At 34.3% G+C, this 16611-nt stretch overlaps 1 protein-coding gene across 1 annotated transcript in view; it reads right to left on the bottom strand.

Annotated features, from left to right (window-relative positions):
* Positions 1-1934: 1934 nt before the first annotated feature.
* EMC7 (ER membrane protein complex subunit 7) overlaps positions 1935-16611 on the bottom strand; it is a 51271-nt gene continuing 36594 nt past the window's right edge. The window contains exon 4 of the mRNA XM_090370530.1: positions 1935-2338. Coding sequence (XP_090226656.1) covers positions 2216-2338 — 123 coding nt within the window. The 3' untranslated portion in view covers positions 1935-2215. The remainder of the gene's footprint in view (positions 2339-16611) is intronic.

The raw sequence follows: 16611 nt of genomic DNA, 5'->3' as shown, positions 1-16611 counted from the left end.
ATGCCATCTGATACTGAAATAGAATTCTGTTCAAGTGATGCAAATTCTGAATCTCATTCAAATACTTTTTTGATGTTAGAATGCTACAAACAACAGATGTCAGTGTTTCTTAGAGTGATGATTCTTTGCAAATGGACTCCAGTTACTAAAAGTAAATGGAGTTCATCACCAAAGACAATAATATCCTCGCAAATGTGTAAATGTCAAAGTATGCAGATGATACAAAGGTTGGTGTAAGACAGTTAATAACAGAAATCAGGGTATGATGCTGCAACAAGACTTAGAAAAATTATATTGGCAGATGGACTGAGCGGCAACTGAAGTTGAACATCGAAAAATGCAAGGTACAACATATGGAAAGCAATAATTCCAGAATAACACATCAATGGCGGGGAGGAAAGTAATGTAGTAGTGGAGAAAGAAAAATACTGGGGTAATTGTACAGTCTGACATGAGTTTTCTGAACAGTGTAGACATGTAGCTAGGACAACTCATGGGGTACTGTCAGTGATATACAGCAATTTTGCCAGGGATGAGATGATTGTTCCATTGTATAAGGCAATAGCCCGGCTGCATCTTAAGTACTACATACAGTATTAAAGTCTTATTTTAGGAAGGGTGTGGATTGACTGGAACTGGTGCAGAGAAAAGCAACAAGATTTCAGTTCAGCAAATTGCAGCATCTGGAAACTAGGCACCTACAAAGAGACCCAATTGAAGTTTTTAAGGCCTTAAATAGCTTGATAAATTAAATACAGATAGCATCCTAACTCTTGCTTGGATGACATATATAAGGGGATATATATTTAAGTTAAAAAAAGGATGTTGTACGAAAAGTGTATGAAAATTTGCTTTCAGCTAGAGAGTAACTGGTTGCTAGAAAAAACTTCCATTTGTTGTAGAATAAATTTAAGGGAGAATTAGGTAAATTATCAGAGGGGATGGACAGATGAGGTTGACAGTGTTTTCTCTTTTGGCTGATGCTGTATAAGCTTGTTTGCTTCCTTCCTTGCATGATTTGCCACTACTAATACTAATTCGGCAAATTCTGAACAGTTATGGAGCTACGGTCATTTGAATTTTAAAAAAAAAAATGGCAAAAAATAATATCAGTAGCGAACAGTAAAATTCATACTAAGTACATGATTTTTTTATTTATTTTTTATCTAAAACTCCATAGTCATTTTTTAAAGTTCAAACAGCCATAGCTCCACAACTATTTAGAATCAGACAAGTTTATATGAACTTTTCTTTTTCTTCATTGTTTTTTAGGTTCTGAATTGATCCTGAAAGTAAGGCCCACATGTTATTAAACACTGTGTGTCTATATACATATGCAGTAAAACCACATAAATGCATGCACACAATTTCAATGATGTTACTGAGTTTGATTATTCAGGGAATCGTTGAATAACATCACTGAACAAATTTGATAGATATCAGGAAGCTGAAACAGTTTCCAATGATTATACTTAATTTACAATTGTGATTACAGTAGCTTTATTTTTCACACGCATGCACTATATTTAACTTTATCATTTTATCTTTTATTTATTTATTTTTTTATTGAAGGCTTAGAATGCAAATTACAGCATATCGCTCACTTTGGAAAACTTTCCTAAGTGAGCAATACTTTATATAATTGCAATAGCGACAATGCAACTTTGCAGATCCATCAATATACTGCATAATTTTTTTTTTTTTTTTTTTTTTTTTACAGTAATTGAAAATCTGGGCACTTTGCTACTAGTGTAGCTGCACAGTAGATTTAATGCCACAAGTAATAAACCTAATAGCATACAGTTCTAAAAATCTAGTAAGGTCTAGATTTTTAGAACTGTATGTCAGGTTTTACTGTGTGTATATATTTATACCACATATATATATATATATATATATATATATAAATGTGTGTGCACACACATGCACACTAAACTAGACTTTATACACAAAGATTACAAATTAATTTAACAGTTTTGTACAAAAAATGATGAGAAGTGCTTTTAGAGTTACTTTTCAAATTTATACAATTACACTAAGTAAACATGTTTCTAACTTCAACAGTATATCCTACAAACATCTACCCATTAAAAAATGTTTTGCACATATATTAAATTTTAATATATATTTGCAATTTTCATCTATCATCAGAATAATAAAAGACATTGAGATCTGTCACTTTTGACAAAGCCCAACACGGTCTGAAATACAGATGTCACTGTCTTTTTTTTATAGCTTTGGGTCTTGGTGTGGGTTTTTTCCCTCCAGTGAAAAGAGAAGTCATCATTTCTGACAGTTCAGGCATATCATATTTTGGCATTTGCATCTGCTGCATTTCCTGAAAGAAAGAGAGAATTTTTATATCTGTTTACAATTAAAATTAAGCTTATTATCAAAACAAGATACACAGTTGTTTTGAAAATTGTATACATCTTTGTATTCAATTTTCAAATTGTTTCAATATCTTAAATGAAATAACTCTATACCAGCAGTTCCCAAACTGTGAGTTGCAGCACCCCAGGGTGCTGCAGTGAACTCACAGGGGTGCCATGGGATATTTTAAATTTTTGAAAGAAACGCAATGATACTCGGCATCTGTTGGACACAGCATGAACTACTAGCTCGAGGTAGTTCACAGTTTCAACATTACTTGTTAAGTTGTTTGGACCTAACTATTTAATAAACTAAACTGTTAGGTATTTCTTTTGGTCTAGGGGTGCTGTGAAAAAATTACTGAGACAATAAGGGTGTCGTGAACAGAGAAAGTTTGGGAACCTCTGCTCTATACCTTTTACTATTATGCACATTCTTGTTTTGACATTTTAATTATGATTACCACTGATATTAATAATAATAGCAATGTTATTATCATTATTATGAATAGGAATTGAATGAATACATTAAGGAGTTGAATTCCTTAACTAGTTTATTTTTTACAAGTAACCCCTCACCAACCCAAAGGGATACAATCATGAAAATTACAAAGTTCAGCAAAATTGCACTTGACTTGGCAAGATTAAGGTCCTATAGAAAATAGAGGGTTAAAGTAAAAACTAAATACTGCCAATAAAAAATATAAACAAAGTAAACTTCATTTTCCTTTTATATAATTACAACATGAAAACAAATATATGATAAACAATATGAAAAGAAATAAAGTTAACAATACAATTAGAAGAAAAGGTACCTATCTATTATTCACTCACACAGTACAGTAGTTGGTTATCTTCCTGCTATGTATATTTATGTTTATATTTATGCATATGTGTATATATATTTACCTTTTGTAGTTTGTACCTAATTTAATGCTGAAAAAGGCTGCACTGATAGCACGGTCACATCATAACTACTGGCAGCAGGATTTAAACAAGTACCAAAGAAAGATAAGAACAATGTGGTGCAATGAAATGAATGTACATACTCAAAAAATGTTTACTATCATCCTACTTGCACTTTCATTTGATATGGACAAAAATGCTTTTTTTCATGCTTCTTTAATGCTTCTCATTATGAAAACAAGTCTAAAATACATCCTGGTAAAATGTAAATTAGTCAAGAACAAAAAGTCAAGAGAGGGAGTGGGGGAAGGGACAATGACACGCCAACACACATGCACAGTACTGAGTGCACCACTGAGAGGATTGCAGTGGTTCCCAAACTGTATCCTAGCATCTTCACTCAATTGAAAAAGCTTGGGTATTACTAGGCTCTATCCTAGTAATACCCTAGTATCCTCTAGCATACACAAACCATCTGTAGTACTCACAAACACCCCCCATGATCCATGTAAAGTGGGAGCAATAATTGTCAGGTTCTTTTGTTTAAGGAGAATGGACTGAACTGCATATATGTTAAAAAAGGCAGATTGTAAAATTTAACAAATATAAGCATGTGTTATTTCAAAACTGTGGCTGGGGAGGTCACTCTAACAGACTGTACTGCATTATATTATTATTTAATTGTTATATTCACATAACTGGTGATTTTCCAGCTGAGAATGGCAATAGCAATTTAGAATCATAACTAAGTAATTCAATAAGTTATGTTAAAAGCACTTTGGCCATACAGTGGAGTTAATGTGGTAGGGAAAAAAGCAAACAGCAGACAAAACAAAGTAAAATATATTTTAAAATATAAATTAAACAGTAAAGAAAATATTAACCAGGAATAACTGTAATAGAGTCATAATCAACAGTTGTCCAGAGAGTATTAGAACCAATTGAAATTCCAGCTGGAAGCTGATGAGGAAAATGCTCTCTCATGAGCAATCACACAAGATGTGCAAAACTTAAAGTAGAAAGACGTAGATGTAGTTCCTCGATAAAACTGCATCCCTTTTTGAAACAGAGCAGTTTCTCTGGAGGACTGATTTGGGAGTGCATAAGTTGGCAATTTACTAGTTATTTGAATCCTTGGTGAGTCTTCCTTTCACTATAGGGCATCAACTCAATCTCCTCTAGCAATGCACCAAGTTTTAATTTAAATTCACAACACTCTGTACATCTAGAATATAGAAGAGAAAAGAATTAGAATCATCTATTAAATGTAGAACCAAGGAATATATGAAACAGGCTATACAAGAAATTAACTCATAGGTGTGTTAGGGAAATCAGTCTCAGCTATTCTCGTCAGAGCTAAAACTAATTCTCTTTAACAATGGATTGCAATCCACTGCTGAAGAATTTTTAGTTACACCAGTAACCATTATTAAGGTTAGGTTTACTGAAGTAAATAATGTATTAGAAGATGAAATGCATAAGGCATAATTTCTTATGGATTTAGGTAATTAACTATATAATATCGGTATGGATACACCAATGTTCCTACCTGTTATCACCTATGGAGCTGGTGTGTGGTTCACCCACTCGGCCATAGTAAGAAATAGGAATAAATTAGAATCGATATAAAGGACAATACTTCTCACTATTACCAGAGCATGTCATACATTAAGCACACCTGTGCTACAGTTGCTGGCCGGAGCTCTCCCACTTTAACTGGAGGTAGCCAAAAGAGGCTTGTATTATAGACTTAAAAAGGGCATACCACAAAATTTCTAGGGATAGCTGTTGATACAGCCAACACCTTCAATGCCAAAAAAAAAAAAAAACCAACTAACCTCCTTAGGGCTGACTGATGACCCAAACTGCGCCTGTGGCGAGAATGAAGACTGGGCACACATTTTACATGAATGTATAATTTATGACATCCCCAGAACACAGCTAATAGCACAAATGGCCCCCTTCTCTGGGGAGAAGAACACCTGTTTATCATAGAAGAGGAAAACTATAAAGCCTTTACATCTTTCACAGAAAGTATTCAAAATGCACAGAACTATTCAAAGAATGGCAATTCAGCCCCCCAGCAATTAACCAATAATCAATAGTTAAAATTGCCCATGTTTCCCACCATGCCCAGACGATGACTTAAAAACTGTCAGGATAGCAGTATTCTGTGCCTTGATAGAAACCTGACATGACAAAACCGGATTGATCTGGGTACCTCCAGGACTACCCTGCCATGTATAGGAACCTGGAGCCCCACACCAAATAATTACTTATTTAGGAGAGGGAGTATAGAGGCAGCCAGGGAAGCAGATCAGCTTAAAAAATATCAGTAAACTAGTAGCAAGGGAATGCAATGTAGAATGAATGAGAATGAAAGACAGAATAAACAGGCTGGGCACTGAGTGAAAGAGTGAATTAGGAATTCTGGAAAAAGGGAATAAATGTCAGTTTTAGTTTGTTTGTTTGTATTTTATTGGCGCATCAGCAACTGAGGCTATAATGCACCAAGAAGATCAGTTTTAGTGAAAGAGTGACCCAGCATGAAGGAAAGAGCGAGCAAATGAGTGGAAGAGCAAATGTAATTGGCTGAAAGGATACAAAGTTAATAATAACTTACACTACTTTATATATTCTAACAAACACTTACTAACAACACAAACACTATCACTGCATTCTCCCCTAGCCTGCACCACAACTGAAGAATAACAGTAAGTTGAGGTGCCCAGAGAGTGCAGTGTATTTGTTTGTTTGTTATTTGGTTTTTAGGAGCATTAGCAACTAAGGCCATATTGCTCCGGGGATATGCGGTGGTCATTCCCTGACCTTTCCGCATCCTCCGTATTTGGTGGTGACGGGCTCGAACCCCGGTCTAATCAAGAAGCGTATGCTACGCACTGCTGCTCCTTCCCACCTGGCTACGGAGGCGCCGAGTGCAGTGTAGAAAGCATGAATTGAACAAATGAAATGAATGCCAGAAGGATGAATGAGAGTAACTGTGTGAGAAAAAGAACCTAAACCATAAATGTTAAAGTTAAGTTCCAACCCTAGTTTCGATCATTTATATTCTTACTTATTTAACTATTATGCATTAGTATTAAATTTATATTACATGCCATTGCATCTCCTCCAGGTGTGTGAGAAAAAAGATGAATGAGTGAGTGAAGAGGGGAGAAGAAAAAAAAAAAAAAAAAAAAAAAAAAAAGACTTGTAGAATAGATGTGCAGAAATTTGCCTTTAGCCATTGGGTGGTTGATTTCTGGAATAAACTTCCCTCTGTCATTGTAGAAGTGGACAGCTTAAATAAATTTAAGGTAGAACTAGACAAAACATTTGGAGCAAATGGATGGATGAAATGGGAAGAGACTTTTTTGTTCTCTCTTTTTTTTTGGCTGATGCTGTATAAGCTTGCACCATATGCCTCTATTAATGCTAATGCTAATAGCTCACAGTGGGATTTTGAATACCTTCCAAGGTCTTCAAGACCTCAACCCTTAGTTTTTTTTTTTTTTTTGAGCATACACCTGAAAGAAAAGGTGTATGCTCAAAAACACTGGAAGATCTGTGGTTGGTGATATAGCAGGAAACAGAATTTCAACTGCCATATGCAGAAGTTTTTTTTTAAAAAACAGATGTCATTTATGTATGTGTACCAAAGGAGAATACTGGACATCTTAAATGAGTTCTTTCCTTTTAAAAAAAAGCCAAACACATAATTCGGCTGCTAAATAAAAAAAAAAAAAGTAAATTTATTATCAGATTCACAAATTATGGATTTTTAAAGCATATACACATAATTCTGACTCACCCTTGTATATCAAAACACACAAGTTTTTTTAATGATAAGTTCATTACAAAGCTGAATGTTTCATAGATATTTTTTCAGCATAATGACGACACAAAGCTGCCACCTTTTCAAAATCTCAGATTCAAAAGGTAATTTAGGAGGGAGGGTGAAAGCAGTTCTGAAATTTTTCACATAAAATACTGTACATATTTTCTTGATTACTTTGTAATTGAAAATTGTTAAATGTTATTTATTATGAAAAATTACTAAAAGGACTTCTATGAAAATGACATTGTATATGAATACATATTTATTCACTTTTAAATGGTTTGAGTCCTGATGCAAAAATTAGACAAAGGACTTAAACCTTTTTCCAACCAAAAGCCAAGCTCAATATACAGGCAGTTCCCGCCTTACAAGTTTTCGCTTTCTGAGTTTCCCGGTTTACGAGTCCCCCCCCCCAAGTATCTAGTATCAACAAAATCAAAAATATGAACATTAATTGCAAAAAATGAATGTGAAACATTCATAAATACCGAATTTAAAACCACGTGTGTAGCTATACAATACAGTGTACCCCACTTTAAGATATTAATCCGTTCTAGAGACACCATCATATCGTGAACCCAATAACACATTCCTTTTTTGTTAATTTGTTCCATGACCTCGGAAGTTGAAATTTTCGCTATATAACTCTCTAAAAGATTATTTTTATTGTGTGAATTGTATTAGTTACCAATTCAAATCATTAAAATGCACTAAACTTTCATTGTTATCATATGTTCTGTTATAAGAACCAATTTTGAACGGCTTTGTGATATTTTACTAAAGCACATTTCTGAAGGTCACAACCATTAAACAATAAAAACAATTTACATTTTCCAGTTTATTGGTCTTTTCTGTTACTGCAAGTAATTATAAACAGGTAGTAAACTACATGTTATTGCATTTGCAAAAATATTGATAGCTGGAATTGTGTGGTTTTTACGTTATTATGGTGAAATGTTTCCCCTTTACTGAAATCTTCAATCGTATAAATAAATTTTCAGAATCTTCTCTTCATTCCCTTTTCTTTATGCTTCAAACTTGTTACTCTGTGCAAATCGTGTTAGTTGCAATTTGTGTGTTCCGTTAAAAAATGCTTACGCATGCTATTGAAATTTATAAAGAAAAGAGATTATCTTGGAAACAAACACCTCTTGAAGCATATTTGAAGAAGATGACTCCTTGCGCAACAAACCAACGAATGCCGAGCCAATAATGAGTGATCAACGAGTGTGCATTTAGTCGATGATGAAGAATAAACATTCTTTCACATTTGTAAGTCATAAATAATTTCATTATTATAATTTGCTTGATTTTACAGGCTACATTTTCATTTCTTTGGATAAATCAGTCATTGTTTAAACAAAGTAATTAGCTAACTAATTTCTTTGTTGAGAACATAACCCCTATTTTTAACACTATGTCTATGTGAAATAAATTCCCACTTTGTGAGCTTTCGCTTTACGAGTGCGCGCTAGGAACAAATTAACTCAAAGTTAACTACCTGTACTAAATAATACTGCATTCTTGTTGATCTCAAACAGGTGTCCTTCGAGTTTGCATGAAGCAAACTTGGAGATCTATTACTTGCTCAATCTCTCCTGATAACAGATACCTAAATGTGGATCTGAAACACCAACAAGAATATAATATTATTTAGTATACCAAGGTCTTTATATGAATTCATTTGGTAGGAATAGGTTTGTCTTTTGTCTGATTTCTATTTCAGTGACTCATGAAACCATTTAATATTGTATGAATAACATGGAGTCACATCTTTAATTTTTTAAATTTATGAGTATTTATTGTTTAGATTTTATTTATGAGGTTAGCTTTTAAGTTTAATGACATGCGGTACATGATGCAAATACTATATAATCTCTAAGTTACAAAGATTCTAAAAATGTGCATATAATAATATACAATTTGAGAGGTTAGAGAGGGTATATATACCTCAAAATGAAATTGAATATTTTTTCTATCATTGTACAGCCCAGGGAAATGACAATACAAGTTGGAGCCCAAACTATGGATTGCTTAAACCTGAAACCTCTGGGTGAAACTCACAGAGGTGGCAATTCTAATGCCACAATGTGATAGAGTGCACTCAACCACAATCAAAAGTAGTAGATCACAAAACAGGAAGATTCTTTAATGTTGCTTCACTTAAAAAAATACACATAATAAATGCCAACTTTTGGCCTGAAGATGAGTCACAGATGAACCAGTAAAGTAACCTATAACAATTTGTTTATAAAGTTATTGTACTAGATGCAGGTGTATCACAAGCTTGAAACTAAAAAAAATAAACTATAGGACTAGCAGATACTATTTTTCCATGTGAAAAAAACGCTTTGGAAAAATAATTTCCTCTTCCTTTTTTTTATATATATAAGTAGTCTAGTTTATCATAAAGTAAGGAGTTAGCACTACAATGATGAGGAGTCAAGGAAGGAAACCTTGGAGGAAACCCACATGACCAAATTTTTGACAGGATGATCCCAAGATATTAAAGTGGTCTTTTCAGTCAGCAGGTTAGAGAGAATAGAAGACTTGGCCATTTACGGAGTAATATTTTGAGAACAGTTTGAGGATCAATGGCATCAAAAGCTAAATTTATACTGAGAAATGTTATGACCATTTCAGCAGCCTCTTGAAACAAATCAAGGATAAACTGTGTTGTAGCTAAAAGACTGGTGACTGGGGATTTCTTGTGCAAGACAAAATGAATTTGAGATGGCTGTGATATTCTAAAAGTACAGGCAACCCCCGTATAACACGGTACTTCTACAGCACGGGTTTTGCTCTAACACGATTGATAAATTGCATCAATCCTCGCACAACATGGTACTTATATAACACGGTTTCACTCTAACAAGGTTAGAGAATTTCGGTAAACCACACATAAGGTATTTTTGAGCATCTGTGCAGGGAAAGCAATGCTATTATGTTGGATGCAATATTTCCACTCTTTTTGAATCCCTGCTGTTGACTCGCTAGTCAAAAAAAAAAAATAATAATAATAATACTGAGAAATCCCTGAACTTATGGAAAAATCTAGATGTCAAAGTTTTATTACTATTGGATAGCACACCAGTCCATCCAAAAGTTGAAGTTATGTTCCTACTACTACCACCACAGTTATACTAGGTTAATACAACTTCTTTCATTCAGCCATTAGATCAAGGCATTATATCCACCTTTAAAACTCATTCCATCAGAAAATCGTTACAATGGATTTTGGTAAAAAACTGATTCAGAATCTATTGAAGTAATGGAGGCATGGAAACATTTCCCAATTGTGGACAGTATCAGAATCATAGCTTTATCGCTGAAAGAAGTAAGACTGTCAACAGGTGTGTGTTGGAAAAATGTATGGCCAGAGTCAGTTCATTCAGGAAATATGGTTGAACCAACAGAAAACAGAATCCGTGTGATAGTAGAACTTGCTGAGTCGGTAGAAGGGGAAGGTTTTGATGATATGACTACTGAAGCCCTTGTGGGTAGCACAGTTGATAGAATCTCCCTCCTCCCCCCACACACCGGGCGGAAAAGACCTGATGGGAGGAATTTTTATGGGTCTTTTTCACAACGTGGCTGAGTCAGTGGGGCTCAGGCGAAGGTAGCATGGTTTTTTTCTCCCAGAAATTCGGGTTTTTCATCCAGTAAAACAGAAAATCAACCTCAGGAGACATGCAATTCATAGACAATATACACAGAGTAACATGGCCTTAGTTGCTGATGCTCAAAAAAAAAAAAAAAAAAAAAAAAAGAATGAAGACGTTCAAGAATTACTGGTAGAAAAAGAAGCTGGCGAAGCAAATTTGGTGTAAATGGTATCAGAGGTAACCAAATCAATTCAGAAGATTGATAGAGCAGATGAAAATTCCAAACTTCCTAATTTTACACTAAAAAACATACGGGAAGGCATAAAGTTAATTGAAAAATTAGAATCTTATTTTTTGAATGCAGATTCTTGAATGAAAGGAACCCAAAGTTCAAAATGGAGCTTTAAAAATGCTTAGTTCCATACAAAAATTGACGAAGGTTTATCAAGCAAAAGCAAACAAACCCAGATTACTGATTTTTTAAAGAGAGCAGAATATACACAAAATCTAGAATGGTGTATTTTTGTTAACATTTTGTTAAAGAAATAGTATATTTCTGTTAACTTTTGGAACATACCCCCCTCTTTTTGTACTTTTTTCTTAGTCCCGTATAACATGGTTTCACACAACACAACATTTTATAGGAACCTAACTACCGTGTTATATGAGGGTTAGCTGTAGTTGAAAATCATCTCCTTCCAGCTGTGACTCAAGAGAAGGAGATGATTTTCAACTACTTTAGAAATGGCTTTTGCTATTGGGAGCTTCAGACAACGTTGCTGAAGAATAGGATTTCAAAAGAGACATCCCTCATAGATGTTCTGAACAAGGAGGGGGAAAAAAAGTCACCATGGATAGTGCATATACATATCGTACATATAGTGGAAGTAAGGTTGTATTTTTAACCAAATAGATCTGGCTCAACAGCAGCATGTTCAAGAGACAACCAGAGGGAATAATACTCTTGATCTGATTATCCGCAGCAATTCTTCATGCATTAAGAATCTACAGATAAAGGAACCACTAGGTGGCAGTGATCACAGTGTACTGATGTGGGATTTACTTACAGATGTAACTATAATCAGGGGTAAGGGAAAGGGTTTTTGCTTTTGTAAAGGTGACTACAGTGGTCTCAGGGAGTTTTTAAATTCTATACAGAGGGACCAACTGATGATGTTACCAACTGCAAATTCTAAATGGGAAGCATTCATGGAATTAATCTTGAAAGCTACTGGGCTTTTCATACCAACTAAGAAATACTGTTCAAGGTTTAGGCCTAAATGCATGTTAGACAACCTAATGAGATTCGTGGCAGGTAAGAAAAATGCATGGGCCACATATAATTACAGGAGACAGATGCCTAGGGTAGATATAAGATAGTATGTAATCAATCACAAAGGACATTAGGCAAGCAAAGGCAGATTACAAGAAATCTTTGGCAAACAAAGCAAAGAAAAACAGTAAAGGCTTCTTTACTTATGTAAACTCTAGAAAAAAGAGAATGAATCAGATTGGTCCACTTGACATCAATGGTTCAATTGTTGATGAACCTGCTCAGGTAGCTGACAAACTGAATGAGTATTTTGCATCTACATTCACACCTGAGGAGGTCTGTACAGAAGTGAAGGCCAGATTCTTATCAAACTCTGGCAGGGAGTTAAATGATTTTGTAATAATTGAGAGCAAAGTGGAGGAGAAATTGTTGAAATTAAACATAAGAAAGGGACCTAGGGTGGATGGGATCAATCCAGTTATACTGAAGCAAGCAAACCCTTAGCCATAATTATGAAAGCTTCTTTGGACTCGGGGGAGATCCCCATGGACTGGAGATGTGCAAATGTGTCCCTAATTCACAAAGGATGACACAGGTAATTACAGACCTGTTAGTCTAACTTCTATTCCAGAGAAAATAATGGAGTCACTGGTTAAGGAAGCGATGCAGAATCATCTAGGCAAGACTGCAGTTATAGTTCAGACAGCATGGGTTTCATAAGAGATATACCTGTACTTTCTTTAGCAGCAAGGGTATGGAAATATGAGTTTTGTAATTTCATTTAGATGACAAAATTTATGTAATCAAAAAATTTAAACAAATGATTCTTGCTTCACCAACTTACTGGAAGTTCAATATACTTAGAAACATGGTCAACAGCTAATTTCTTAAAAAAATTTATATTTTAACAACCAGAAGAATATTACTGATAAATATCTTTACTTTATCCTTTTCAGGTTGCTCTAGTCTCATCTGATAATCCTTTGTGGTTTCCATTGATTTTAAGGGGAAGTCTTGTCTGACAAATTTGATTGGATACTGTGATGTGGTCACAAAAGGAACTGGATGCAAAGAATAATTTTGATATCATATACTTGGATTTTAGGAAAGGTTTTGATACTGTGCCACATGGAAGACTACTGTACAAAATGAAGCTGTATGGCATTAAGAACAAGTTGCTACAATGGATAAAAGGATGGTTCAGTGGGAGAAGACAAAGGGTGGTTATCAATGGGCACTGCTCTTCGTGGACTAATGTTATTAGTGGAGTCCCCCAGAGATTGGTACTTGCCCCACTGTTGGTTCTGTATATTTATCAATGATATTGATGAAGGTATATCAGGCTTAATGTCCAAGTTTGCAGATGATACAAAGGTTGGCAGTGTGCTACTGCAAAAGGATCTTGAAAATTTGGGCAGTTGGGCTAAGAAGTGGCAACTGAAGTTTAACATCGACAAATGCAAAGTACTGCTTATGGGTAGAAGTAACCCCAGCGTAACATATCAAATGGGTGGTACTACTACATTCAGGGTAGTGGAGAACGAAAAGGACCTGAGGGTAATTGTGCAATCAGATATGAAGTTTTCTGAGCAGTGCAAAAAGGCTGCAAGAGTAGCTCATGGTGTCTTGTCAATGATATACAGGAATTTTTTTAGCAGGGATAAGGGGGTGATTGTCCCCTTGTATAAGGCAATGGTTAGGCCACACCTTGAGTACTGTATACAGGTCTGGAGGCCTCATTTTAGGAAAGATGTAGAGCTGCTGGAATGAGTACAGAGAAGGGCAATGAGATTGGTGAGTGGAACAAAGGGTTGGTGTTACCAAGAAAGGCTTAAGTTCTGAAAATTGCAGCTTCTAGAGCAGTGATGGCGAACCTTTTTGAAGAGTGGGTCAATTATTTTTATTTCTTTTTTTAATACTAGCCCGTGAGTCATAAGTTAGTGGCCTCAATTAGAAGGGGGGGGTAAAAAGGGTGCCAATTATTTGGAAACATCAAACATTTTGTTAAGGGATAATGTTAACAATTGATTGGTTCTCACTTTTGAAATAATCCAAAAAAGGTTTTAGTTTCCTTTTTGATTTATAACTAACTTTTGCAAGTGAAGAGCTAAAAAAAAAAAGTAAATATCGAAGCTTGATTTGATACCTTATACCGCACCAGGTGACATCGTGACCAGTATTGCCTCTGCACAAAGTATTTGAATGAGCAAGGAATAAAAGAAAATGCTTTTATTTTGAAATATTCTTCATTAATAATTAACATAATTACAGATACAGTATGTGTAATAAAGTTTATAAAATTATATTTAATGCGAAAATTGTTGTTGCTTACTTTCAGACAGTTTCTTAATATTAGGTACATACTTCGTGTTCATTACTTTAATACATTTTGCAGTCAATTCATTTCCAAGGTTATTCCTGTTGGAAGATTTAACAAAATTCATCGAGGAAAACAATTTTTCACACGAATATGTGGACCCGAACATTGTGAGAAGAGCGTTAGCCAGTTTCCTCATAAATGTAAAATTGTTCGGTAAAGAATACCATGCATTTAATATAATATTTTCAACTTTTAGTGTGGGATCTTCATTAGGCCTATCTGCATTACTTTTTGAAATTTTTCCTTCTACAGTAACCCCCGTAACCCCCGCAAATAGCGGGGGTTACGTTCCTGAGAAATTCCGCAAATACTGAGTTATGGTTCCCATAGTAATAAAGGGGTTCCGTTCCAAAGTATGAAATATATAAGAAAAATGATGATGATGGCAACAGATGTAGTGACGGGCTATTCACAAATCAATCGAGATTCAGTTTACAAACGAGTTCTTAACAGGCCTTCAATAGCGAAAGAGAGAAGTATCCATGACATTTCTAAAATTTTGTCTATGTATGTATTATATGTACTTTCATAATATGACTATGTACATAGACAGTATATAGTGAAATGCAAGCATATGGCATCGAAATGAAAATAAGAAACAATTTAATATTAAATGTAATATTTATTAGAAATTTCAAACAAATCTTTCAAGCCAGCACCTTTACTAGCTAAAAAAATTTATCCCGCCAGTGCTATCACCAGTTTTGCTAAAGTGTTGATAAAGGAATTTTGCCTTTTCATGAATTATGAGTGAACTTTACGGAATTTTATTTTGAGTTCGGCCTTCTATCCACAGATTTAAAGCCTTTTCCATTTTTTCTAATTTAACATCATGAGTTGCAGAGCAAATTTTTGAAGCAATTAGCGCATTTTCACGGACACTATGGCGGATTTTTTCTTCTGATTTCTTGTTTGATCGTACCGTTCACTCATTGATTTTATAATGTTTTGCCACTGAGGAGACATTTTCACCATTAGAAATGTTGTCTAATAACTCAATTTTATTCGCTAATGTCATCACCTTCTTTGATCTTTTCACATTTCCCTTGTTCTTCGTAGCCATATTTTTGTACGGGTTAGAAAGAACTTGTCCACAATAAAGTCACTTTCTTCTGTTAACACACTCGAAAAAGTCTGTTTTACACTGCGAAACGGTAGATTTATCATTTTTGTAAGCAGATCAATTTATAAATTGATAAATTTATTCAATTAATAAGCATATAAATTAAAAGCAAACGACGAAACCTTCCATGACAAGCACATAAATACTGAACAAGGATTAGCGAGAAACATCCACGCTTGTGATTTTGTCACCCCTCTCCCCCACCCACTGAGCGCTGTTTTGACTGGGAAAGATAATTTTAGCCACGCCCATGTTTTTTTTATGGCGGAAAATGTTCACGGCGCTTTAAAATTCACATTTTTTTAGGTTTCATTTTATATTAAATCAGTGACCGCGAATAGCGGGGGTTTACTGTACTTCGAAAATCAAGTTTTCAAATTTATTTTTCCACACTATGCTGCTTTGGAATTCAATTAATTCCATTTCTAAGTTAGTGATACCTAGCCACATAAAATCGTTTAGCTGCACTGTATCGTACTCTGCTTTATGTGGGCATAAAATAAAGCGAAATGTATTTTCCAAACTTTTAAATTGATTATATCTCTCATGGAAAGCTTGTTTTATTCTTGCAAAATGGTTAAATATTTTTTAATTGCATTTTCTTGAATGTCAAGAATATTTTCAAAATCTTTAGTGTTTTGAAAATGTTTTTGTAATTGAGGAAAATATTTCATGGTGCTCATTTCCAAATCTTTAGTAAAGATGTCAAGTTTTTTCATAAATATTTTGATATTTTCAAACATCATTAATGCAATTTGTCCATGTCCCTGAAGTTTTTTATTCAGTTCATTGAAATGCTGAGTGATATCACATAAGAACATTAAATCATTTAGCCAATCTATATTTGAAAATTCGTCATAACTATTGTTTTTTTTTTTTTTTTTTTTTCATTCAAAAAGAGCTTTATTTCATCTAATAAAATGGCAAACCAATTAAGAACTTGGCAGCAACTGAGCCATCGAACATTGTTGTATGTCAAAATCCCAGAATATTGGCACTCAATTTCCTCTAATAATTGTGCAAATTCTCGCTTATTAAGACCTCTTCCGTTTATAAAGTTAATAACTTTAATTACAACTGGCATTACATTAGAAAATGTTTTTAAACCTTGCTT

Source organism: Mastigoproctus giganteus, chromosome 3 (assembly GCF_048544385.1).
Source record: "Mastigoproctus giganteus isolate SK-2022 chromosome 3, ASM4854438v1, whole genome shotgun sequence".
In the NCBI taxonomy this organism is placed as follows: Eukaryota; Metazoa; Arthropoda; class Arachnida; order Uropygi; family Thelyphonidae; genus Mastigoproctus; species Mastigoproctus giganteus.
This window is presented reverse-complemented; position numbering and strand designations above follow the sequence as displayed.